The sequence below is a fragment of the Gadus chalcogrammus genome, chromosome 20, assembly GCF_026213295.1.
Source record: "Gadus chalcogrammus isolate NIFS_2021 chromosome 20, NIFS_Gcha_1.0, whole genome shotgun sequence".
In the NCBI taxonomy this organism is placed as follows: domain Eukaryota; kingdom Metazoa; phylum Chordata; class Actinopteri; order Gadiformes; family Gadidae; genus Gadus; species Gadus chalcogrammus.
Window position 1 is genome coordinate 21,616,053 of NC_079431.1, and position 27,952 is coordinate 21,644,004.

Sequence of the window (27,952 nt, forward strand, 5' to 3'; positions counted from 1 at the left end):
CATATACGCGTCGAGAGCAGCGGGAGTTGTAGTCCACAAAGCGCCCCACACAAAAACTAACCGTATCAAACTCCTACCCGCTAAATTATAGTTTTCTTTGCATGAAAAATTATCATTTAAATCCACAAACAACATATGTGTAATCCGGGGCATATAAAGACTGGGATCAGAAAATAATTACTTTCTCTCCATTGACACCCATTCATTTTTTTCGGTCTCATAGGTCCCATGAGCAATGGCGACTTACGAGCTCTATAATGCACCATGTAATGCACCTGGACGTCGTAATAATACGCGTGCACGCCGTAATAATACGCTTGCACGGCTGCGTTAGTTGCGCGCGCCTCTTAAAGTCTTTTGCGCTCCCATTTATTATAGACATGACGCCATACCTTCTCAGGTAAGTCAATGTTTTCTGTTGCATCTGTCTTACCTTTGGGTAAGGTTTACTATACATTGACTTACGACTCAGGACATTGACTCATGAGTACAAGGGGTAGTTACACTTGTACAATGATTATTTAAAGAATAATGGCCGCTCAATATATCGAAACATAAATGTTTGCTGTTTGGATGTGGAAATTATACACTGGTATGTAACTTCCTTGCAAAGTGAGTGCAATTACCAATTTAGATTTCTACTTTTGATTTTTATATTGATAAGATCAATATGAAAAGGGGAATCCAGCAGGGGTTGGTAAAACATTTGGGTGGCACAATGAAAAGGCAGTGTAATATAAATATTAATATCCTGTATAAAGTTAGAATAGCAGGTCATACTTTCAAATGATTGCTAAAGCTCTGTGTATACGCCTGTGTTCACAGGAGATAACTACAAGGTGTGACGAGGCCATATCAGTGTAATCAATTTAGATGGCTATCTAGAAAAGTTGCAAAAAACTTTTGCGCGTCTGACTCGCCAAATATGAGGGGCCGTTTAGGACATAACTAATTGAGACACTCTCACACACATACCTATGAAACACTCTTACACTCACTACTGAAACGCTCACACACTCACTACTGAAACACTCACACATACATACATACTCTTCTGAAACACTTACACATACATATGAGAAACACACACGCATACATACATACCTCTGTGGCATATACACATACATATGAAATGCTTACATTCATGCAAGTGAAACATATATACGTATCTATCTGAAACACTCATGCAAGCACATATTTGTATAAATGTTTCAAATGTATGAATACGTTTTTCAGTTATATGTATGTATGCTCTTACATGAGGATGTGCAAGCCAGTGGCGTAACAAGGCGACGACGGGCCCGTATGCAGGATGTTCAATGCTTCGCTACGATTGTTGAGGGGGGGGGGGGGGGGGGGTTCGTTACGATTGTTGACGGGGGGGGGGGGGGTTCGTTACGATTGTTGACGGGGGGGGGGGGGGGGTTCGTTACGATTTTTGACTTGGGGGTGGGGGGAGCGATTATTATTATTATTATTATTATTTTTTGGGGCCCCTGATTGGCCCGGGCCTGTACGCGCCCGCATACCCTGCTTACCGATAGTTACGCCACTGGTGCAAGCGTTTCACATGTAGTATTCATACCAGTAATTTCAGTAGGTACGGTGAGAGCGTTTCAATAGTGAATGTAAGAGTGTTTCATAGGTATGTGTGCATGAAATTCCAAGGTCAAGGTCGGCATTTAAACCGGAAGGCGGGAACAAAGAGTGCCGGTTTCTAAGCCAACGGTGAAGAGCGTGACATTTCAGCCAATCTAAGCCAACGGTGAAGAGCGTGACTGAAATGTCAACGCTCTCACCGTCACTACTGAAACACTCACACATACATACATACTCTTCTGAAACGCTTGCACATCCTCATGTAAGAGCATACATACATATAACTGAAAAACGTATTCATACATTTGAAACATTTATACAAATATGTGCTTGCATGAGTGTTTCAGATAGAAACGTATAAATGTTTCACTTGTATGAATGTAAGCATTTCATATGTATGTGTATATGCCACAGAGGTATGTATGTATGTATGCGTGTGTGTTTCTCATATGTATGTGTAAGTGTTTCAGAAGAGTATGTATGTATGTGTGAGTGTTTCAGTAGTGAGTGTGTGAGCGTTTCAGTAGTGAGTGTAAGAGTGTTTCATAGGTATGTGTGTGAGAGTGTCTCAATTAGTTATGTCCTAAACGGCCCCTCATAGCCAAACCTACAACAACTACAATTCCTAAGGTGCACTCTCATCTAGCAGCAAAGCTGCTGCTGCTGCCGGGTCGATTGAAACACTTAGACGTCTTTTCCAAAGATGACGTTACGTATACAAATAATTTCAACATGTGATCAACAACTCAACTCACATGTGTGTTCTCTGGTTACAAGCGTAATTCAACACACGTGTTGGATGATCGAGCTGTTTTTTTTATTTTTTTTGTTTCAAACGCCCCGCCTAGTCGGGACGTTTGAAACACACATGCGGGACGAAAGAAACAGCATATTTTAAAAAGAAACTATTGACCGTACTCTTGTTTTTATGCAACATACTGGACAACATACTAGTGTACTCGTCATTGCTACAATTTCACATAATTCCGCATAATATAAGTAGGTCAAATATATTTTTGGGTGAACATTTCGTTTAAAACTCACCTTTCTTCTTTTGGACGACTAAATTTGCATTAAATGTACTTATTTCCCAGTCCTAAGTCATGTTTAGGGATACACAGATGAACATCTTTTTATTTATTTTAAACAAAAACTACCAGGTCCATTGGATAACATGACAACTGTTGCGTTTGAAACAATTGTTTCAATCGTCCCGACAGCGACACTTTAACCCTTTTTACCTCTAAACTTCAAAACTCTGACATTGCACACTTTAGCACAGGTTTAAGTACTAATTCATCGGTTGTGTAGTCATATTATTATGGCATGAAACGAAAAACACAACTATTTATTACAAAAAAACAGGAAGGATTTTACTTGGCGCACTCGAAAACAGGTTCGGCGGATAACATTTGAATGGTGGTCAGGTCATTGCACGAAATTTCCCGGGGTTGGTCAGTCTTGCGTGCTGAACGTAGTGACGAAATTTGACGTGAATGCCTTGCATTGTTTTCGAGGAAATCGCTGTGTTTCAATCGTCCCGTGTTTCAATCGACCCGGCTCTCCCCTAGTCTACATTGGTGCAACATTTGGACGTTTTGAGGATGCATCATGGGAGATTTTGTTACCGATACTCATTTTGAGAGGACTTGAGGGTTGATAGAACGGTTACCAAATGGGGAGGAACCACACTGCACAGGTCCATAAAACATCAAACTTCAGTTCAGGTAGAGACACTACGGCGTTTCTTGTGTACGTATTTGTCCTGGAAAAAAAGGCAACCATAGTCTCTGTATTTAACGAAATCCATAACAACAGCATTGGCCAAATTACTACTTTTTCGATGAAAAATCGATGCCTCCTCCCCCTCCCAGATTTCGGTGTTTTAGAGGGGGCAGTCTTTCTTGACTTGTAGCTGAATTAGTGTTCACCTTCCTCCACCAGGCCCACCCGGCTGGCCTCTCTGGCTTTGCTGGTGCTGATGCTGGGGGTTGATGAGGTCACCGGGTTAGGACTTGACTCAAGGCCCAACTTCGTCTTGATCATGGTGGACGACTTGGGGATTGGCGACGTGGGCTGCTATGGCAACCACACTATAAGGTAATATGACCTTAAAACAATGTCCTAATTATGACCCTGTTGTGTTCTCTCTGTAAGGATCTGTACATCGATAAGTTGATTTATGATGTAATCAGCAGCAGGGGCGGACTGGCCGATGGCCGAAAATATAAACCCACCGGCCAATCACTATTATGTACGCCCATCATCGCATCAGCCCTACAATGGTTAACACAAGCGTAATTTTCTCCAAGAGCTATACCTATGTAATTGAACTGACTGAGTTTTATACTGCTACTCGCAATCGGTCTTCACACTCATGGTGACTATTTTTCGATTTTTTTTTAAGTGTCTTCTAATATGTGTTTTACAGACTTCGGAAGTCCAAAGTAAGAAAAGATCTCCACCTTATTAATAAACACCTCTAAATTGGTTCTTACACAGCCGAAGTGTTCTCAGCTGTGCGGATTGAGGTAGAGAATTTGGATTTGCATACATACACGCAACGCGGCACCCAGTTCTACGCATGCGCTCAACCCATGAGGCCCAGCTCTTCGTTGCCTCTTCCAAACTCTTGTTTTAGGTGTTATTAAATATCACTCACTCTAGCTTATATTATATTTTATTTATTTTGTGCCCTTTCCTTTATTGTTTATTTATAGCACATTGAGCAACCGGACACGCTTACCGGACTACTTTTACGGAGTGATAACAAAGACGTGAATCAGGCAATAAATCCACTTTCCTTGACAGCGGTGAAGTTCGGTGTGCTTAAAAGTAGGCCTACCGACGGAGCTCAGTGGACCAATGGCGAATTACTGCGGCTGCTCTAAATTTAACCCCAATCTATTCTGAATAAGTGTATGCATGGCGATTAAAACGTACTACACCACCTCTTCTATTCGACATAGAATCTATGCCGAACAGATAATTGTATTCCGAATGAGGCGTATACATGATCATTTTCTGCTCTGCATAGAAATCTATGCGGAACAGTAAACGCGGCTAGTGATGCTGGTGGCGATACGATACAACGACCTACGGTAAGCTTACTGATCATGAATTAAAACGTCTCTAAAATATGTTTGACTTAGGACCTATGTTCTATGGCCAAGTTTGTTTGCATTGTAAATACAAGACAAGTCTGTAGCTGTTGCTAGCCCTCAGCCTACTCTACTCTGAAACAGCCAGCCGTAGGTTCAGTGACGTGCGGTGAGACAGCTGTCTTCTGTAGCTTCTGCGAGCCCGTGAATCAATGTTTCGTTGGAATCATGATGTAACGTTGTTGTAGCGGGAATACAGCAATGCTATTTTCTAATTGGCAGGGCATATGTATGATTCTAGACTTCGCTAAGCACTGAAGCGACTGAAACAGTGAATTTTGATCACGTTCAGCGAAGTTAACAGGTAAAACGGGAGAAAAATAGGGCGTCTTTAGGCCGTCCTGCCTAAAAGTAGGGCGTCCCATTTCTTCTTATTTTTTAGTAGACTATAGGGCAGACGCCCTGCTAGCTAAAAGCCTGGTTGGTGTAGACATTCGAGAGACCAAAAAGACTGAAAAGGTGTGTTATCGAATTTAGTGGGCCGGTCTGGTTCAAAATGCCTGGGACGATTTTTTGTCCCAGTCCGCCCCTGATCAGCAGCAGTGGGTTGGGGTCCACTCCTCTAGAAGGTGATACACGAGTCATTGGCTCACCCCTGTCCCAAGATGGTGGATAATTCCAGATAGGAACATATAAATCTATGTATTATATATATCTGTCTTTCAAAAAAGCAAAACATCTTTGAGTTAGTAACGCAAACTTACTTAAAAAAAGCTAGTCCAATGTTTGTATTGTTTAACTATTTTCTGTTTGGCTTTTTAGATAGTGCTTTAAAGCGTTAGTAGGCAATACGATTTAAAAAATAATAATAATCCAAAAACAACATTATCTGTTTGGTTTAATCTCTTTCCCTTTCCAACAACAAACAACAAAATTATTAATTTCAATTGTGATTTCGAGGGCCTCATCGATTCAGTATCCACAGTATTCTCTCTCTCTCTCTCTCTCTCTCGGTCTCTCGGTCTCTCGGTCTCTCTTACTCTCTCCCTCTCACTCTAACCCTCCCTCCCTTTCCCTCTACCTCTCTTTCCTCCAGGACGCCCAACATAGACCGCCTGGCTCTGGAAGGCGTGAAGCTGAGTCAACACATCGCGGCGGCTCCTCTGTGCACCCCGAGTCGTGCGGCGTTCCTGACCGGACGCTACGCACTGCGCTCAGGTAGAGCACAGGCACTCCGTTATGCTCCTCCTGGGGAGAGAGCTGCAGCCAGTTTCACACTCACCACTCACCGTTTTCCACTACTGCTCGAACTCACTGCTGCAGTTCTCTCTTGTGTCTGTTATAAAGCAGTAGACCCGTTTCACAAGAAGTCTTTGTAGGAGAAACACAGTTCATACCACTACGACTCTGGGTCTGCTCCTCTCATGTACCAGGGCAGCTACTGGTGAAGACACCACACATGGATTATGGACCGTGTGTGATATCTTCCCTAGTGTCTTCCCCTATAGACTTCCCTAGTCTATTGCCCGTGACCTGGTACATAAAGGAGCAGAACCACATTCAGTTGCAAAATCTTTTGCAATAATGAATGATGGTATATTATTTCGTCATTGAATGGTATTGTGTGGTCTTGGAATCAAGATATTAACCTTTTGTGATGAATTGTTTTATAGTCGACTGTTGTTTTTCACCGTAAATAAATCAGGATGAAAAGATAGGCTCTTCAAATGATCAACGTATAGTGTTTTGTGTACTATAACATTTGATGTGCAATGATGGCGTTTATCCCGAGGTGATCCTAAAGTTGGTTTTGCCGCAGCTTTTAAATTGGTCAGCAAACCAAACCTCTGTAAATGGCAGTGTGGCACCCTGTGGCTGGGATGTAAAACGTATTGTTACATGTCATCAAGTACTAAAGTGAACAAGCAGCTCCAGGTGAAGCATTTGCATCTATATAGAAGTGGTGAACATGTGAAGTTATATGAATGTATCAACAGTACGTTCTGATCAGGGGTTTGTTTCTCAAAAGCCTAGTTGCTAACTTCCTTAGCAACCTACCTCTTAGGGGCTCAAAGGTTAATAGGAAAGTGTTCCCCAAAACCATTTCACCTACATTGGAAGCTCTAAAGTTATTAAACTCCATAGTACTAGGTAAGTTAAGGCTTTCTGACTGTTTCCCAACAACATAGTGTCTGGCTGAGCCCTTATTAGGTACTCACAAAGTGAAAAGGCATATTATATTAAATGGCTCTAGGGCTGCAATTTCATTCTTCTTTGTATTTTTTGAGCAATTAGCATTCCGAGTTAGTGCAGTACCGCCACCAAATGTTAGGTTGTGGAACATCACTGGACATTTAATGGCTCACAAATATTTTCTTTAAAGGAGACATATTATGGTGTTTTCCCAACAACTAAACATAGTATATGAGTTCTAGAAAACATGTTTTTGAAGCTGTTTGCTGGAAATAGCTTTTAGGAAAAAAAATCTTGCCTGCTGCTATTCCCATCTGTTTCAGTCCCTTCAGAATGCGTTGTTTCTGGTGTCTGTAGCTTTAATGCAAATTAGCTGCTCCCCATTGACCAATTTGTTGCCGTTTGCGGACTCCCGGAGCTCTATATCTATATAATATAATATCATAATAATAATAATAATATTGTATTTATATAATATTATATCTAATATTGCCAAGGTTGCCTAGGTCAAAGCAGGGCAACTTTCGCATTCATGCTGTAACCACTAAGAGAGTAAACAAAGGGAAACTTAGACACACTGCTAACCTCACAAATCTCATATCTATTGCCTCCAAACCAAAAACAACCTTAAAGCCTATCAACAACACCATCAGGATGGCTCTACTTAATGTGAGGTCTCTTAATAACAAATCATTTTTAGTTAATGATTTTATTACCACTTCTAAACTGGATTTTATGTTTTTAACTGAAACATGGCTAGAACAAATTAACAGTGCAACCGTTCTGATAGAGACAGCTCCTCCCAACTATAACTTTTTTGATGCATGTAGATCTGGAAAAAGAGGTGGAGGGGTTGCTGCTATATTTAAAAATGTATTTCAGGGGAAACAGATGTTATTTGGTGATTTTCCATCGTTCGAATACCTTAGTGCTGTATTGAAATGCTCCCCCAGAGTTCTCCTATTAATTATTTACAGGCCACCCACATATTCTGCACATTTTTTCGATTGACTTCACAGAATTATTGTCTAGCACCTCCACAGAATTTGACTGTCTAGTTATAACTGGTGACTTCAATTTTCATACTGATGATTTGAATAACAAGTGTGCAAAAAAACTTTTTGCCATTTTGGACACATTTGAACTGTCTCAACATGTGAAAGAGGCTACTCATTGTAAGGGGCACACTCTAGACCTGGTTATCACAAAGGGCCTCAATGTTTCTGATCTCTCTGTGACTGATCCTTCCTTGTCTGACCACTTTTGTGTTTTCTTTAACATATCTTTTATTCCCGACATACAGACAAAATCAAACTGTCAAAAAACGGTATATCAATGAAGATTCTTTTTAAAAAGGCCATCTCCTTGCTACCACCTCTAAACCCATGTTCTGCTGATGATCTTGTAGAAAACTTTAATTTGAAATTTTGAAAGTCATAGATGTCATTGCACCTTATAAGGTTAAAACGATTTCTGGAAAGCAAAAGGCACCCTGGAGAAAAGCTGCTTCTGTAACAGCACAGAAAAAGGAATGCAGAAAGGTTGAACGCATCTGGCGTAAAACAAAACTTCATATTCACCATGATATCTATACAGAGAGCCTCCGTGCCTACAATTTAGACTTAAAAAATAAATGCTAGAGAAATATTTTTCTCCAATATCATTAAAACCAACACTAATAATGCAAAAAACCTATTTGCAACTGTTGACAGACTGACCCCCCAACAGTGATTCCACCTGATCTCCATTCCACGCAGAAATGCAATGAGTTTGCAGCTTTTTATATTGATAAAATTGAAGGTATCAGACGCGCCATCAATATCTCCACGTCAAACAAAAATGTTGGACTACCACCCTGTTCAGGCAAAAATTACGTGGCAAGGATGGCATGCTTTAATGTTATAGACTCTCAAAATCTTGTGGAAACTGTGACACAACTAAAGCCATCCACCTGTTGCCTTGATACTATACCTACCAACCTCTTTAAGAATGTTTTCGACTGCCTAGCAGTAGACATATTGCAGATAGTTAACAACTCTCTCCAGTCAGGCAAGTTCCCAAAAGCTTTGAAAACTGCAGTGATTAAACCCCTTTTAAAAAAGCGGAGCCTAGATGCCTCTATTATTAACAACTACAGACCAATATCAAATCTACCCTTCATAAGTAAAATCATTGAGAAAGTTGTCCTCCAGCAACTAAATCACTTCCTGGCATCAACTGGTTGCTATGACACCTTCCAATCAGGATTTCGACCCCTGCACAGCACTGAGACCGCCCTTATTAAAGTTGTAAACGACATCCGTCTTAACACAGACTCTGGCAAAACCTCAATACTAATGCTACTTGACCTCAGTGCTGCATTCGACACTGTAGACCATACATTACTTCTGGAAAGGTTAGAAAACTGGGTGGGGCTTTCAGGCACTGTCTTAAATTGGTTCAGGTCCTACCTACAAAATAGGAACTACTTTGTTTCCATTGGCGACTTTGTATCAGAATCAACCAACGTGACATGTGGAGTCCCACAAGGTTCGATCTTAGGACCCTCTTTATTCAACATCTACATGCTCCCACTAGGGCAAATCATGCAAAATAACAATATTGACCATCATTGCTATGCTGATGTCACGCAAATCTATGTATCGCTATCACCAAATGACTATCGGCCCATAGATCTGCTGTGCCAGTGCATTGAGCAAGTGAAGGAATGGATGTGCCGAAATTTCCTTCAACTAAATGAGGACAAAACAGAGATAATTGTATTTGGTTCTAAAACGGAAAGGCTTAAAGTAACCCAACACCTTCACTCTCTGTCCCTGAAAACCTCAATCAAAGCCAGAAATCTAGGGGTTATCATGGATTCAGATTTACATTTTGACAGTCACATCAAATCAGTTACAAAATCGGCATATTATCACCTTAAAAATGTAGCAAGACTTAGAGGGCTCATGTCCACCGAAGACTTACAAAAACTTGTACATGCCTTTATCACTAGTAAGCTTGATTACTGCAATGGTCTCCTTACAGGTCTCCCAAAACAAACTCTGAGGAAGCTTCAGCTTGTTCAGAATGCTGCTGCTAGAGTTCTAACAAAGACCAATTCTGAAATCGTTACATTGGCTTCCTGTAGGTCAGAGAATTGATTTTAAAATCATGTTGCATGTTGCTTAAAATCATGTTGCATGTTGCTTCCACTACATCAGCCTTCTAGACCACTAAGATCCTCTGAGACCAATCTGATAATTATCCCCAGAGTAAACACAAAACATGGGAAAGCAGGATTTAGTTACTATGCAACAAATAGCTGAAATAAACTCCCAGAGGATTTAAGACTTGCCCCAACCCTGAGCACCTTTAAAACAAGACTGAAGACTATTATGTTTGCTATAGCTTTCTGCTAAAATCTTAAATACATTGCACTTTCTAAAAAGCTTTTTTTAACTTTGCCTTTATTTTCTATTTTAATACTAAAATGCCTTTTTCTATTTTACCCATTTCTTTGCATATGTTTTTCTTTTACTTATCTATTATTTTATTTTATTGTATGACAATGTTTATATGTGAAGCACTTTGAGTCTGCCTTGTGTATGAAAAGTGCTATATAAATAAAGTTGCCTGGCCTTGCCTTGCCTAATATCACGGCCAAAAGCTATGTGCGCCTCGGATGATATTATGAATCATAAAGACTGCGTCTGACGTCTCTGGTACTTCCACAACAAGTAAAGACTTGTAGTGGGGGTAATCTCGGACGTGGTTGAGAATAATTGGGGGAAACGAACTTTGGCCTTGACTCTCTGTAGTCCATATTGAACGACATGGAGGAGAAAGGGATTGCACTCCGGGAGCTGAGCTGCCGCACTGCTGCCGAGCTCCGCCGAAAATTAATTATTGATTAATCCTGTGGTCGCTCATTACTGTGAATGAATAAATGTCACTTGGAGAAGAACTGTTGATGAAAAGCAATATCCCACTGGGGGTCATGCAGTTATGAATATCAGCAGTAATTGTTGGTGAGTAATGGCCAATGGCCAATGGTCTGTTTTTGCCCTCTACTATGAATTGAATGTCTCCTCGAGGGAGTGGATAAGGACTAGCCTGGCATCGCTAGACCAATGCAAACTGCAAAAAGTCTGGGACCGCTCCCTTAATTTTCCATTTTCCAAGGGGAGTCAGTGTCTCCAACGCGGCAGACACAATGCCTCTGGGCGCCATTGGACAGGCCACCGGCCAATCACATAACGCTTTAGTTGCAGTCGTTCTTTCTGGAAGGAACTTGGAGTAGAGCCGCTGCTCCTCTGCTTAGAAAGGAGTCAGTTGAGGTGTTTCATCTGGTAAGGCTGCTCACTGGGCGCCTCCCTGGGGAGGTGTTCCAAGCACGTCCAGTGGGGAGGAGACCTCGGGGAAGACCCAGGACTAGGTGGAGAGATGATATCTCAACACTGGCCTCCCCCCGTCAGAGCTGGTCAGTGTGGACCAGGAAAGGGAAGTCTGGGGCCCCCTGCTAGAGCTCCTGCCCCGCGACCCGACCCCGGTAAAGTGGATTTGCAGATGAGGATGAGGATTGTTCTTCTTTTAGTGAAAATATACCGTCCACTTTGTTTAATACTGTCTCGATAACGGGATCGACAGACCGTTCTAGGTCAGCAGGAGCCAATTACATCCTCCATGACGCTCCTCTGGATTATCCTGCCTCGTATTAGATAAACGGTTGTGTTTGGCCGTCTGTCTCGTACCGGTCTATGTGTCCGGTACGAGACAGGCCATCTGTTCCCAACTGGCCGAACAGGCGCTGCACTCTTTGGAATAACATCAGGCAGATGTGCACAGGCAAACCTTTTGACAGATAGACAGCTTCACACACATTCAATCATTCTAACCGTGAACCAGTTTGAGACTGATACTATACTTTACATTTTTTCATTTGGTATTTTAACAGTCTGATGGTATTGACTGTCTGTGCATCTGTGAAAGTGTTTATTAGGAGTCCAAATTGCTAAATGCATATCAATATCTTTATCTGTCTAACGCAACATTGACCAATCAGATAATCGTATTATCCTTTTGATTGAGATGGGCTGTATGTGTACGATTCGACTAAAACCACATTTGTGCGTGGGTAGCGTGGGTTGGAGGTAATGGATGAATGGATAAAAATGTTTGGACAATTGCATAAATGTTAGACCTGATCAACAGGGCAAATTAGGCAGCTTTGTGTTAACACACATTCACTGCCTCACTTAGATGAAAATGGACCCAACAGTATAAAACACAATCCAATACAATGTCAGGGATGTCAATATCTAAAATTATACCTTAAGACCACATGAGGTGATTGAGTGAGTAGGTCTCAATCAATAAGAAACAATAGCTATTTTATAAATAAATCAATAACTTTGAAGAAGTGGGGTAAAAAGTAAATCCTTTTTTTAAATTGTTCTCTCAAGCAGGTGCTTTGTGCATACTTTATTTTCTATAAAGATCGGAAGCTTTTTAAAACTAAATTGCTATTTAGCAGATGTAGGGGCACTCCATTGACATAAGCAGTTTGTGGTCCTGATATCATCTACTGATCAGCAGAGCTGCAGTGAGTGTTACTGCAAGGGGTGGGGGGGGGGGGGGGGGGGGGGGGGGGGGGGGGGGGGGGGGGGGGGGGGGGGGGGGTAGTTCAGTACTTATGAGCACTACGGATTAAAGGGTTTGGTATGCAATAGTCAACTGCATGGATCTGCATTCAAGCATGTTTCTATATTGATGCTATGTTGTGTGTGTTATGCGTCATGTGGGTTTGTGTCATATGCTCATGCTTGTGTGTGTACGTGCTCATATCGCCTGTGTGTGTGTGTGTGTGTGTGTGTGTGTGTGTGTGTGTGTGTGTGTGTGTGTGTGTGTGTGTGTGTGTGTGTGTGTGTGTGTGTGTGTGTGTGTGTGTGTGTGTGTGTGTGTGTGTATGTGTGTGTGTCCCAGGGCTGGCCAGCAGTGGTCGTGTGCCTGTGCTGCTGTTTCTGGCTGGGTCAGGGGGATTGCCCCCCACAGAGACCACCTTTGCGAAGCGGCTCCAGAAGCAGGGGTACACCACCGGCCTCGTGGGTAACAAGACCCTTATTACACCTAAATACATAAATATGTTGTCAGCGCATAATACTGTGCATGTCGTGAAATAAAGAGTCAGGGCTCTACTCTCTCTCTCTCTCACTCACTCACTCACTCACTCACTCACTCACTCACTCACTCACTCACTCACTCACTCACTCACTCACTCACTCACTCACTCACTCACTCACTCACTCACTCACTCACTCACTCACTCACTCACTCACTCACTCACCCTCTCTCTCCAGGTAAATGGCACCTGGGTGTGAACTGCGTGAGCAGGGGAGACCACTGCCACCACCCCAACCAGCATGGCTTCAAATACTTCTATGGCCTTCCCTTCACCCTGTTCAACAACTGTGTTCCCGGGCAGCCCGTTGACGTGCTGGCCGACGTGGAGCAGGTCCTCAGGAGCCTATCCCAGCTGCTGGGGCTCGCTCTGCTCACGCTGGTACGTGTGTGTGTCTGGTGGTGGTTAGGGTAATCAAGGGGACTTGACTAACAATGCCAATGACGCGTACCATGAACATAGGAGAAGTGTTCTTTGTGGATGAGGGAGGCACTTAAAAATAGTTCTTAGCATTGTGTAGCATCTTATCCTAGTCATCTTTGTTGTGTATGTGGAATGGGTTAACCTAGAGATCATTGTGCTTGGCACTTGGTTCTATGAACATCCTTACTGTACTGACAGATATATTGTTTCTCTTTCTTCTGACAAATACTACTTATTGTAAGTCGCTTTGGATGCCTAGTCATAGAGTGATGGTAGTAGTGCACCAGCAGCAAGGTCGTCAAATGGAATGACAAAAATATATATATTTCTATCCATTTCTATCCATTTCTATTACCTTGTTTATTATCAAAAAGAGGAATCGGCTTGCCCTTTTGTTTTTTTGCTATAAAAGGAAAATCTAAATGAGGATGTGCCATTCCATCCCAGGGCAGAGCGATGCCGGGGCGCACTGAGTGAGAGGTGAGAGGCGGGACGTGGGCTTGTGTTTGTGTGACTAAAGCGTCCCAGCGGCTTTGCACCCTGCAGCGCTTGGTTGGCACGGCGATGAGCAGTGAGGCAGAATGCACTTAGTATCACCCTGCTCTGGCCCTCGCTATGATATCCAGTCATAGTGATGAGCTCCGCCCCCCGGTGGCGGGGCTGGTGGAGGAGCTGAGAGGGGGCCTGTTGGTGGAGCTGAGAGGGAGGCTGGTGGAGGAGCTGAGAGGGAGGCTGGTGGAGGAGCTGAGAGGGAGGCTGGTGGAGGAGCTGAGAGGGAGGCTGGTGGAGGAGCTGAGAGGGAGGCTGGTGGAGGAGCTGAGAGGGAGGCTGGTGGAGGAGCTGAGAGGGAGGCTGGTGGAGGAACAGTGAGGAGGGCTGGTGGTTGGGGCTAAGACAGAGAACGCTGTGTGGGTTGGATGGGGAGGACTCCCTGGGGAGCAGCCGTTGGTTTCTTGAGGTCGGTGGTAAAAACAACATACAGAGGTGTGCATTGAATAAAATATTTCTCAGCTGGAAATTTATAATTTCCCTAAATTGTAATATTATCTGGCAAATTGGGACAGGAAAATATAAGTTTCCAACCCGCAATAAACGAGCATCCCATTTTCGGGTTCAGGCACACCCCTAACACACACACTCACGGCACGCACGCACACACGCACACACACGCACACACACACCTACACAATAATTTATTATTGTTAATAAAAATGAATAATAACTACAATAGTTCATAATCTGTATCAATATAATTATGACAATTAAAACATTGTATTTTTCTATTTAAGTAAAACATCTGATGTTGCAGCCTTAACCAGCATTACCTCCCATTGGTGCAACATGTCTTCCTCATGCAACACCACGAAGAAGCTCTTCAGCCTTTTCTGTGCTTTTCTAAATGCTGTGTGTGCTGACCCTCCTTGGGGGACTCGACCTGTGATAAGGGAATGTCACATCAAGGTCTGAAGAGCCGATGTCCCCGCGGCCATCAATCTCACCCTCTCCGGTCAGAGGAATGGTTTCTGTTCTGAACAGGATTGTTGGTGCGGGTTCCACTGCTTGCTTGAGACACTAAATTGGAATATCCATTTTTTGGTTTCTTATATGTTCACAACCTTGTGTTTGCCTACGACAATGTTCTGCCTAAGCATGCCACTAAATCCAAGTCTCCTCCTGCAGCCACTCAACCTGTAACAATCTGAGCCTGTCAGTGGCGCAAACGGCCATTTCAGAGGGCGTGCATTGATTGGCTCTAATGCCCCTCAGGCTTACATACAGCTGCCGACGGGCTGAAGTGCCTAGCTCAATACCGTACAATTTTAGATAAATGTGTCTGCATGAGTGCCAACTAATGCAGGCAAAAAATAAGTGGAAGCATGGTAAAGTAGGGTCAAGGTTGAAATAGACGTGGGAGGCTAGAGTCCAGACTGATCCGTGAAGTGAAAAACAACGTAAGTTGATGTGATCAGAACGATCTGTTTAGTGAGATTCAACGTGAGGTCATGTGATCAGAAAGATCTGTTTAATGAAACACAACGTGAGGTCATGTGATCAGACTGATCCGTGGACAGAAACACAACGTGAGGTCATGTAATCAGACCGATCCATGGAACACAACCTGAGGTCATGCGATCAGAAGGGTCTCAAGGCTGCACCCCATGATGGAATCAGGGCTTCGGATGAACTCTGGGACCTGTGCAGCTTCCCCTGCTCCCCAGGTTGGACAGACGGGGCACAACCCAGCGGGACCACTGACATAAGTCTTTAGCGCTGAAAAAAAAAAAGATCAACCAAATCTGTTTTGAAAAGGTTAATCCTTTCTAAATGTCTTTGGCATTTCTGCAGCTTATCTGGACTGTTCACCCCTGTTGGGACGTGTGTGTCTCCTTGTGTCGCAGGTGGTGTGTAGTGTGTCGGGCTGTGTTTCTTATGGGGGTGTGTTTGGATTCCTGGTTCAGGTGTGTCTTCGTGCGCTGGGCCTCCTGAGTGTCAGCATTGGTCTCCTGGTCGCGCTGACCTGCCTCACCGCTGGGGGGGTGGCTGTGTGGTACGTCCCCTTCCGCTTCCTGCAGACCTGGAACTGCATCGTCATGAGGAACCAGGAGGTGGTGGAGCAGCCGCTGGTGATGGAGACCCTGGCTGAGAGGATGCTGAACGAGGCCCAACACTTCATATCAAGGTAAACGTTCCAGGTATTAGTACATCTGTAGGACTAATAGAGAGCAACAGTGTGGTTCCAAAAAGGAAAAATCCCATTCATTTTCTCCATAGTGATTTTGATTGGCGTGGCCCATATGGCTACGCCTCTGCTTTGTTCCAGGCTTAAAACTCTTTATATAACGATTTTATGAAATGTCAATGGAGAAAATAAATGGGAAATTTACTTCTGGAACCATAACTGTTTAATAAAGCGGTCACTGTTGCGCTCTATATCAATATCATTTAAGTTTCATATTTTCGATTTTCTTAAATTTATGAGCACTAAAGAGAGTACTAGGCAATGTAGGCTCCTCAAGTAATAAGCCATGGACATGTTTAATCAGGATGAAGTTCTTAAGTGATTTATAATTCCCTCCGCAGGAATGCCCATCAGCCGTTTCTCCTCTTCTTTTCATTGGCTCACGTTCACACGCCACTCTTCAATAGCCCCGCCTTCGCTGGCAAAAGTCGCCACGGTGTCTATGGTGACAATGTTGAGGAAATGGACTGGATTATAGGTGTGTGTGTGTGATTGTGTTTGTGGAAATGTTTCGTTTCTCAGATGAGGGGTCATCCACATTTGATGCAGTGAAGTCTGCCATAATATGTACTGCAATCTTGTTTAAACTAACCCTCCAGTGTAACCTTATCCTCTGTGGTGGTCAGACAGGTGAAGTAATTTATGGATGCTCAAAGCGCTGCTGCATTAGCCTGGCCGCTTTAACACTCACACCATCAAGCCAACCTCAGGTCAAATAAAGATGATGGCAGAGGTTCCCATACATCATTTTAGTGGGATTTGATGCATATTCCTGACGTAAGTTGGAGATGCAGAGGGAAAGAAAGTGATATGAATATTAGAAGCTCCTGTTTACAACATACACAAATCATTCTACCTAATGCAAGTTCTGGCCCCGTTTCAAGACATATTTGTGATAAATATGGAATTTATATGGGCCTCTAAATGTCTGAGGTTACCTCTCCTGTGCAGGTCAAGTGACTGAGACGGTTGATTCACTGGGGCTGGCCAACAACACCATGATGTACTTCACCTCAGACCACGGCGGACACATAGAAGACCCGCAACGGGGCGGCTGGAACGGGATTTATAAAGGTGAGGCTTCAGAATGGAACAGTTTTTATAAAGGTGAGGCTACCCAAAGGAACAGTTATTATAAAGGTGGGGAATCCCAATGGAACAGTTTTTATAAAGACAGTGCTTCCCAATGGAACAGCTTTTATTAAGGTGAGACTTCCCAATGGAACAGTTTTTCTAAGGGTGAGGCTTCAGAATGGAACAGTTTTTGTAAAGGTGAGGCTTCAGAATGGAACAGTTTTTGTCTCACCTAGTTTTTAGGTGACTTTCCAACGGTATCTGTAAGGTGAGGTTTGTGGGTTATAAAGCTCTTTTCTGCTTTCTGTCCGTATTCAGAAGGGAACACCAAAGCAGAAGAGACAGAGGTTCTAGATTTTAGTTTGTGGCAAAATCTTAAGACACTTTGAGGCCTATAAAGCAGAATTTACAAAGAATTATAGAAATTGCAATCAACTTAAGATAAAAAACAACATACATTATAAAATCTTAACTGACTGCTGTGCAATTTCTCTTTGTGTTATTGAACTACTAATTCAACCTTTAAATAATACTTCTAATGAATAGAATAAAATAAACTTCAATGGATCAGCTGACTTTAACCTTTGGTTCATTTCTCCTGCAGGGGGGCACATCTCTTCAGCAAGAGAGCCCTGAAACAATTATACAGACAAAAAATATCACAAAAGACCCTACAAACCTAGACGCATCAATCAACGTGTTCACCAATATTGACACGGTTAACAGCAAATAACCTTTAAAAGCCTTGAGTACTTGAGTTTCTGAATTTGCCCGCCTCAGAGTTAGGGTGCATTATAACTCAATGCAGATTCCCCTATTTCTGTCTTTGTATGAGGATGTTAGGAACCATCCAGACATCAGAACTAGTGTTGTGTGTGATACATATGAATTGTCCTGAGATAAATATGCATAAGTGGGAGTGCATTGAATGCAGATGTGCCTTGCAGTGGCTCTCTTGTCCTCTGGCAGTACACATGTGTCTGTGTTACTGTAAACCGGCTGTTGGTGTCATCACCAGTCATCTGTCATCAGCACACCACCGCAGCACGCTAGCAGGGGGAAGCTTACCCCCTCTCTCTGTCCCTGCAGGGGGCAAGGCCATGGGGGGTTGGGAGGGGGGGATCCGGGTCCCGGGTATTTTCCGCTGGCCGGGAAGGCTGCCGGCGGGCCGGGTGGTTGACCAGCCCACCAGCCTCATGGACCTGTACCCCACCCTCAGGCACCTGGCCCAGGACACGGAGGCGGACAGGTAGGAGGGGGGGTGAGAAAGGGTTAGATCACTGTTGTATTATTGATTAAACCGCTCAACGCTCACCAGATTCCTCATTTCTCATCTATTTTCTAATAACTTTATAAAGACTTTAGTTGTGCTACTATTGTACCTCTGCCTATTTGGACCGATTGCACTTATTACCGTCGCTGGAAAGAGGCGTTTTACCTGGCCCTCAGAGAGGATCGGGTTAGTGGGTGTAGTAAGGGGTAGAGGTGTTTTACCTGGTAGAGAGGGTGGGGTTAGTGGGTGTAGTTAGGTGTAGAGGTGTTTTACCTGGTAGAGAGGGTGGGGTTAGTGGGTGTAGTTAGGTGTAGAGGTGTTTTACCTGGTAGAGAGGGTGGGGTTAGTGGGTGTAGTTAGATGTAGCGGTGTTTTACCTGGTAGAGAGGGTGGGGTTAGTGGGTGTAGTTAGGTGTAGAGGTGTTTTACCTGGTAGAGAGGGTGGGGTTGGTAGGTGTAGTTAGGTGTAGAGGTGTTTTACCTGGTAGAGAGGGTGGGGTTAGTAGGTGTAGTTAGGTGAGGAGGTGTTTTACCTGATAGAGAGGGTGGGGTTAGTGGGTGTAGTTAGATGGTGTAGAGGTGTTTTTATCGAATAAAAGGACCAATAAAAGCAGATCTGACCTGACAAGGGGGTAATGGCGGCTGGTTTGCAATGAACGGATGAGCATTATTCAGCCTCTGAGCAGGGCACCATGAGCGGGGGTCTTCACCACGCTGTGTTGTGTCCCCTCAGGCCGCTGGACGGCCATGACCTCATGCCGCTGCTGGAGGGGCGGAGCCGGCGCTCGGAGCACCAGTTCATGTTCCACTACTGCGGCAGCTACCTCCACGCCGTGCGCTGGCAGCCCCCTGACTGTGAGTCCCTCCCTTCCACTCAGAGGACACCAGCCTCAGCCCCGCTCGGGCCCTGAGGTCGGGGCTGTGGTCCCGACAGAGCCTAACACCGTAGCCATGAGCTTGCTAGGAGCCAGGATGAATGACTAAGGTCAAGGGTCATGTAAGGGCAGCCGCTGTGATTTGAAGTGATAATCGGAGAATGAGAAAGTTCATTATTTATCATGAATAACTATTTCTGTCATTCTTTGACCTCGCCAGATAAAAAAATTAAATATTAAAATCATATAAGTAATAAAATGCCATTTATTGAAAAAAAAAAGAAGGTTGCTGGTGTGAATCCCCTGTGGAGCTGTGGTCTCCAGCCATGAAGCCTGTTTGTCCTTGTCTCCAGGCGACTCCGTCTTCAAGGTTCACTACGTCACGCCCGTCTTCTCCCCGGCGGGCACGGGCGGCTGCTCCGACCAGGAGTTCTGCTCCTGTTACGGCGATCAAGTGACCTCCCACGACCCCCCGCTGGTCTATGACCTCCTCCACGACCCCACCGAGTCCCGCCCCCTCAGCCCCGCCAACGAGCGCAGATTCGCCGAGGTCCTGCGGCGCGTGGACGAGGCTGTGGCGGTACACCGGGGCACCCTGCCTGGGGGGCACCTAACCGAGGGCACCCTGAACGAGGGCCCTGTGACCGGGGGGCCCCGGACCCAGGGCCCCGAGCACGGCGTCCCCAACCAGATGTCCTGGGACCACATCCTGTGGAAGCCCTGGTTACAGCCGTGCTGTGGGACCTTCCCCTTCTGTGGCTGCCAGGACAACTCCCGGCCCCCCGGGTGAAGACGGACTCTCATTGGCCAGCTCGGATGACATGTGACAGCCTGGGAGCTTGTGAAGCATGTCTATGTGGCCTTGTGGTCCGTTCATGTTTGCAAACAATGGGCTGAGCGCAGACAAGCGCACACACGCAAATACGTACACCTGTATGTGAATGCACACACACCCGTATGCAGAGGATGCAGAGTTGACAACCAGTTGATTAGTCTGCAAGAAAGCAGATGGGAAAATGTCATGACGTTTCGGGCAAAAAAAATAGAAATGTGTTAAATTGATGCATTTATATGAAACTAACGATATATAAAATAATTGTATAAATACTATGAATAATTATAATTTGTCATGTATTCATTATTATATTGTGATGTACCAAAACATTGTTTAGCCAATTCAGCTCATCCAATGAATTGGGTTAATTATTAGTACTATTACCAAAAAGGTTGTTATCACTAACAAACTACATTTCAGTAAATTGATGATCTATTGTAAACTAGAACGCGTACTGATTGCAAAAATTCACTGGGAGTTTCAGTTAATCCTATTCGACTCTAGAGGGCAGTGTTGGACCAGGTTTGACTTCCCGACCTTCGTGAGGCCCTTATGTAACTGGTGTCTCTTGGTGCAAAATGGGAAATCTACATGAGTGTAATTTCTAATGGCACCCCCTACTTCTTTCCCTCAAAGTGGCATATCGGTAACACAATACATACATATAGTGTAATTAATGTGGGTGGGTGGGTGTGAGAGATGGAGAGAAATGGTAAAAAGTGACACTGCTGGGATCCTATCACCACATGCATCTTGAGTGAGGGTGTACCTACTTTCCTTCTTTCCTAATATGGTCATTTCTACCCTCTCTCTCCCTACTTTGTTTGTCCTTCTGGTGATCTGGCTAAAAAGTGTGCATTCTCACAATTTGTCTCTGAATCCAGTTTGACACCTCATGAGACGTTCTGATCTTCTTAGTTCTCATTCTGTCTGTCTGCTTGTTGAGAGCCTTTCCAAAAGTGTAGAAAGGACAGGACCAATCAGCACTGGGGGAGGGACTTTCAGTTAATGATGGACAGGGAGGGCCGCAGCCGAAGAACGAGTAGAAATCAACAGACCAATCAAAATGGTTTCATCTGAAAGAGAGACTAAATAATGATGTTTAACGGTAAACAGAAATATGTTCCTGCAACGACATTAGGCCATGTGTGGATTAACTCGCTGCCCAGGCCAGACTGATTCATTGTGAAATGCTAACCTTTCTACCTGGAGGATCTCACCATGGTAATGGTTTAGACCTGTTGGCCGGCTGCATGGAACAGCTATTCAGCTGACGTCTGAACGTACACTCAAACGCACGGCCAACGCACAGCATTCAGACCATCACCTCATGGACTCCAGTACCCTGACCCATTTGCATGCCTGGCACGCACACATACACACACCTAGATTCATGCATGTGGGAATCATATCGAATAACTTATTTTTAGGACACTTCTAACAGCAAAGTCCATTTAAATTTAGAGCGTGACCATGGGAAGATAGAGGCAGCGATTTACCAAGCATACAAGAGATGAGACAATGGGTGTACATGATTCTTATATGGAAACTTTCCCATCGTGGCCAGCAACAAGGTGAGGGGGAGTGAGCATACTGAGTTTATTGGCAAGGGCTGAAGTCAGCCATGGCAGGAGAGACGATGTTGACCTGCAATACACTATGGGGAGGAATGGACACGCCTGCAAGGCTGCTACTAGACGGTTAGAGGAATTACAATACAGAGAGGTCAGTGGATTGGCCCCAGCGCCAGACTCCGTGGCCCCAGTGGCAATGCAAATGCATACTACCTTGACACTTTTAAATTAGAAATAGCAAGAGAGGCTAGGTGCAAGTAGAATATGTTTACTAATGCCTTTGATCAGTAATGACACTAACAAGGTTCCTATCATTTGTATATATTTGATGTAAACATTAGGCTTAATAATTCCGCGACACAGTGCTACTGCCCGTCTCCATGTTGATGGGAGCAGAGGAAGACAGGAAGACACAGGCCAACTGCTTTCCTGTCTGTTTTTGAGGCAGAACGGTAGTGTCCTAGTAGAACCAATAGCTTGGCTGTCCCAGCTTTACATTCCTGTTTCCTGTATCGCTGGAGTCCTCTGGGTCTTGTCAAAGTCGAGGAAGGCTGACTGGTACGGAGGTGGAATGACCAAAAATATATATGTATTTCTTTATAAATATACAGTATATATATCTATGCATTCTTTTTTTTTTTATCTTTCAATATTTCAGTCTCTATACTTTGAAATGCACATGTGTCTAGCCCAATGCATACCCTCTCAGCATCCCTGTCCATCTCTAAGTGTTTGTTTCATTGGTGAAGGTCTACCTATCTCTCTCTCTGTCTTGGCCTGGCCGACCACAGCTGCGCTTCCTCTCACCAGCAGCACTATTCCCCTTCCCCTTTGAGTTGTGGTCCCATCTGCCAAAGTAGATTGCTGTGGTGAGGAAGCAATTACACACCATTACAGCGGTATTCCGTTAGGAAAGTTTGCTGTGGTCTGACAGAGGGACAACCTGTGTCAGGTGTGTAAATGAGGCAGTAACCGCACAAGATGAAAGAGCTTGCCCTGCTTTTAGCACCAATTGGATGTGTGTGTGTGTGTGTGTGTGAGTGGGTGTGGGGGGGTGTTTGTGTGTGTGTTCATGTTTGTGCATGTGTTCGTATCGGTATGCTTGGTTTAAGTGTGTGGCATTTTGTGTGGCAAAGTAGCATAGCTGGCCTCCCTAAGCTTCTTACTATCTCTGAATAGATTTTCTTTGGATTTGCACACTGATGTCGATTGTACTTTGATTGTGAGAGAGAGACAGAGAGCGGAATAAAGGGTTGGTTTGCATGTGTGTGTGTGTTTGTGTGAGTCTGCATGCACATCTGTGCGTATGTGTGCGTATGTGTCTGCATATCTTTGAATGTGTGTTTGTGTTTGCGCACGTGTGTGTGTTTTAACGTATGCTTGACCAGGTGTGTACCATCTGGTCAAAATGACCCTACACGAGGGACATAGCTGCAGGCTGGGTATCTGCCATAGGGGTTGGCTAGCATGCTCACAATCAGACCACATTACAGACCCCCTGCAGTACACGGGCACACACACACACACACACACACACACACACACACACACACACACACACACACACACACACACACACACACACACACACACACACACACTCTCACACACATAGACTCACACATGTAAGCTCAAGTAGTACGTATTCCGCATACTTAAATGCAAATACTTTTAATTATACCATGGTCTGTATCAGTCTAGGCGTCCATCTGTCTATAGACCCTAGAGTATCTGTGGTATAAAGGCTGGGACAAATGTTGAATTATAAATATGTACAATGCATAACGTTAGCTCTCTAGCTCATAGCTGAGCGGACTATAATACCTCCAGTTGCCAAGTCGTAGCTAAGGTCCGTCCTGTTTACTGGAGGAGTGAACAACGTTTCCGTTGCATAAGAACCTTACCGGAGGGTAATAATTGTTCCAGGTATTAGTCAAGCCCTCAGGCGTTACCAGGGAAACAAAGTTATGGCTTGTGAAAGACTTTATATTTGGATTGTAAAACGCATGAAAATATAAATGAATGGTCTTAATTTATTTTCTTTGGCAATTGACCATGGTATAAGCGGGATAATGCCCTTTGAGGCGTCCATTATCAGGAATTAATGGACTTCGCGGAGGCAGCCGTCCACGGCTGCACGTCGGACGGTTAAGGCCTCTGCGTCGTCCATTAATTCCTGATAATGGATGCCTCAAAGGGCATTATCCCTTACTTCCGGAACATTAGCCATCATACAGAATACCTGCCAGCCTGAGCCCCCTACCCCCCTGGGCTGGAGTTCGGCCAATCACAGCCTGGCCTTGTTGGTTACAGTAACAGGAAGTGTTTATTGAGGTGGGGTATGATGGGGAACAGATACCAGACTAAATAACTGGGCTAATGGCCGCAATGCTAGCCAGATGCTAGACAGACAGACAGACAGACAGACAGACAGACAGACACAAGCAAATAAGCACACAAGCAAATAAGAAACAAAACTGAGAAATATAACAGTCACTATGTCAAATTGAAACTCTTCTATCGAAACCTAACAATCCTTGGTCAAAATGTCACTCTGATGACAAAATGATACACACTTGTATCATATGAATACACTTTCAGATCAGCAGCAACACACTAGCCTACTTTCTATAAAACACAGTCTTTCATGTTCTGTTTTTATTCACTTCCACAGAAGGCACGTTTTCACAACAACCAAAAAATTGAATACTCAATACTGTACATTGCAGTATGGTACTTTACAGTGCAGTAAATTCAGTTTAAGCAAAAACAAAACAAAAATAAAACAAAAATACACTACTGTACTGTGAACACAGAAAAACACGGCAATTGTGCTTGGGTTTATGGATAGTTGCCTTGTGTGCCGAATCCATCCATGGATTGACATTACCTCAATGTCTCCGCAGGCCTGTTCCATTGCCTGCAGAAGAGGCAATGGAAAAGTAACACAACTTGAACAAAAACTTCAAGTTGTGTTACTTTGGTCTAAGCATGTGTCTATAGTGTTCAAGCAATTGAAAAAAACTGTAAACCAGTAGCTCCCCTTCCCTCTGTGTTCCGGATAAACCAGTAGCTCCCCTTCCCTCTGTGTTCCAGATTAAACCAGTAGCTCCTCTGTGTTCGAGATTAAAACATTAGCTCTTCTGTGTTCAAGATTAAACCAGTAGCGCCTCTCCTGCTGTGTTCCAGTGTTCAACTCACTGTATGCAGTGGGAGCCGGACCCTGTGAAGGAGCAGGCCTCGGGGTCTCCCTCCCAGAGGTCCTCGGGGTATCCCTCCCAGAGGTCCTTGGGGTCTCCCTCCCAGAGATCCTTGGGGTCTCCCTCACAGAGGTCCTCGGGGTCTCCCTCCCAGAGGTCCTTGGAGTCTCCCTCACACACTCAAAAAAATGATTTTTTGCCATAATAAACTTTAAGCTTAACATTTAAATTAAACCTGTTTAAAGTAAATACATCATATATTATATTCATCCATATTCATTAAATACAACATAAACCAGTTCAATAGGAAATTAAATCTGATTTATTCACATTAAGTCTATTTAATCGTTTCACTGGAATTCATTGGATCCACCTGAAGCCACTCTTTCATTCCTGAACCAGCAGACCTCGTGCTGATAAATGGACCGAGTTTGGTAAGCTTTTTATCCGTTGAAGTTAACTAGAAACCGATTATTTATTAGATGTCCACATGTTTAATGGGTAACATTAGAATAGATGTTCTGTTACTGAATATAAGCGTTTCTTTATTCATTTAGGCGAGTTATCTAGCACTGTAACTAGCACTAGCTAACTATTTAGCTAACTAGCTGGGTAACCTGGCTAGGAAAATAGTCATGAAACACCATAAATATGCTATTGCTTTCACAATGGTATCGCAAATCCCTTGGCTTATGTTGTGCAACGGCTTGTGCCCTTAGCATTTAGGCATGGTTTACGTCAGGTGGCTAGCACTACGACATTGGGTCTGCCAAAGCATTTAGCTAGCTATCGTATTTCGCATGTCCCCGCGATTGACTGGCTCCTGGCCGTTAAGGTGCAATCGAGGGAGTGGTTGCCGACCGTACACGTCCAGCCGTTGAGTAGGGAGTGAGAGCCTGTTGTCGGGAGTGTACTGGTAATCTATGAAAACGTGGTTGTTTTGATAAAACACAGTTCGAATATATGCTATACTTTGCCATCTCCAAATGTATTAAAACGTCCAAAGATGCCATATTACCACAGTTTTGGACGAGAGTTGGTAATGGCGGCTATTGGGGGGGGGGGGGGGGGGGGGGGGATTCATGCCCATGGACTTACATTTATCGTCTCGTGTGAATTGTCACTTATAGCCTACTTTTCCTCAATTTTCATATTCAGGTATTCTCTCTTTGGATTTACTTTGTGAAAACCAGGGCAACCTCTTAATAGTAAGTATTAGTGGCATTTTTTTGTTGGGTTTTCTCTACTAAAATATTGATCAGCTAATCTGTCCCTTCCACCCTTTCTTTTTTTTCTGCAGGTTTGTGTGAATGTGGGAGTGTAAACTTTGTGACATATCACCAGTATCAAGCAGGTATTGAGCTCAGCGTTATTCTTGTAATTTAGTGCTCTTCAGATCACACTAACAGTTGCCTCTGGATCAATCTCAATCTCCACACACACACACACACACACACAGGAGATTGTACTAATTTGTACAACTGTCAATAAATGTATTTGTTTTTTATTTATTTTCCAAATTCCTTTCCAGGCTCCTTGTTGTCGTAATAAATATGGATAATTGCTCTAATGTATGTCCTACCTTCTTATTTCTTCGCAAAATGATATTTAACTTGTGTTTTTGTAAACAGTGATTGTTGTAGCTGAATTTCAGCAGAATACGAAAACTGAGGTACAGTGAAGACTATTTAAGCCCAAAAGTTAAAATGTATGCATTTCAATTACATGACAATTTTCCATCTATTTTGATCACATAACTCCAATGTAAAAAATGACATTTCAATCCATGTTTATTAATCATGTTCATGTAATCTAACCAAATACATTGGGTTTATGCATAATACCTGAGTAAGTCCAATTTAATTGATTAATGTTGAGTTTATCTAATTTATTCATGTTGAATGAACATGATTAATAAACATGGATTGAAATGTCATTTTTTACATTGGAGTTATGTGATCAAAATAGATGGAAAATTGTCATGTAATTGAAATGCATACATTTTAACTTTTGGGCTTAAATATTTTTTTGAGTGCAGAGCTCATTGGGGTCTCCCTCCCAGAGGTCCTCGGGGTCTCCCTCACAGAGGTCCTTAGGGTCTCCCTCCAAGAGGTCCTCGGGGTCTCCCTCACATAGGTCCTTGGAGTCTCCCTCACAGAGCTCATTGGGGTCTCCCTCCCAGAGGTCCTCGGGGTCTCCCTCACAGAGGTCCTTAGGGTCTCCCTCCGAGAGGTCCTCGGGGTCTCCCTCACATAGGTCCTTGGAGTCTCCCTCACAGAGCTCATTGGGGTCTCCCTCCCAGAGGTCCTCGGGGTCTCCCTCACAGAGGTCCTTAGGGTCTCCCTCCGAGAGGTCCTCGGGGTCTCCCTCACATAGGTCCTTGGGGTCTTCCTCACAGAGCTCATTGGGGTCTCCCTCACATACGTAGGTCCTTGGGGTCTTCCCCAACGAGGTCCTGTGTGTTTGTTGTTGTTTACCAGCTGGTCTTGCGTGGAGGAGGAAGGCGCCAGTGTGAGGCGTGCTCGTACCGACGTGGTGTGTTTAACGGTCCATATGCTTCCAATATGCTTCCGGAGTTCACACAAAGACAAACACACACATTAAAAACAAGCTCAAGAATCAGCCTTGTGCGTTGTGCAGCACACCAACCCTTGCTCAGTGGTGTGTGATGGCAGCCTCTGATGCTGGATGTTGATCATTTAGCATTCTACCACGTCAGCTCTGCACCTCAGAAATAATCTATTTGGTCCTATTCTCGGTTTTTCAGGTAGGTGAATAATTCATAATCTCTCATCTGGAAGGAGATTCTTCAACATCTGTGTCCTGTCTGATTCTGACAAGACCTTGTATGGCAGCTTCTTGGTTTGAATGAGAGTTATTTCATTATATCGCTTGATATAGGTTG

At 43.9% G+C, this 27,952-nt stretch overlaps 1 protein-coding gene and 1 long non-coding RNA gene across 3 annotated transcripts; both read left to right on the top strand.

Annotated features, from left to right (window-relative positions):
• The first annotated feature begins 236 nt into the window (after positions 1-236).
• Positions 237-20,739, top strand: arsh (arylsulfatase H). Its single transcript, XM_056580048.1, has 11 exons — positions 237-400; positions 3,544-3,699; positions 5,797-5,918; positions 12,858-12,980; positions 13,232-13,434; positions 15,936-16,156; positions 16,558-16,694; positions 17,168-17,290; positions 18,380-18,539; positions 19,297-19,418; positions 19,792-20,739. The coding sequence occupies exons 1-11, from the start codon at positions 258-260 to the stop codon at positions 20,226-20,228; spliced, it is 1,947 nt and encodes a 648-aa protein (XP_056436023.1). The 5' UTR covers positions 237-257; the 3' UTR covers positions 20,229-20,739.
• Positions 20,740-25,235: 4,496 nt separating this feature from the next.
• Positions 25,236-27,074, top strand: LOC130373504 (uncharacterized). Of its 2 annotated transcripts, XR_008893523.1 has the most exons (4): positions 25,236-25,481; positions 26,206-26,255; positions 26,348-26,401; positions 26,579-27,074. It is a non-coding gene; the product is annotated as an uncharacterized LOC130373504 (long non-coding RNA). The 2 variants fall into 2 exon arrangements; XR_008893522.1 differs by having other exon boundaries at positions 26,348-27,074.
• Positions 27,075-27,952: the final 878 nt, after the last annotated feature.

Coding starts and splice junctions, on each gene's coding strand:
- arsh (XM_056580048.1), top strand. CDS start 258: ATGCACCATGTAATGCACCTGGACGTCGTAATAATACGCGTGCACGCC. Junction 5,919..12,857: donor ACGCTACGCACTGCGCTCAG/GTAGAGCACAGG, acceptor TGTGTGTCCCAG/GGCTGGCCAGCAGTGGTCGT. Junction 19,419..19,791: donor GCGCTGGCAGCCCCCTGACT/GTGAGTCCCTCC, acceptor CCTTGTCTCCAG/GCGACTCCGTCTTCAAGGTT.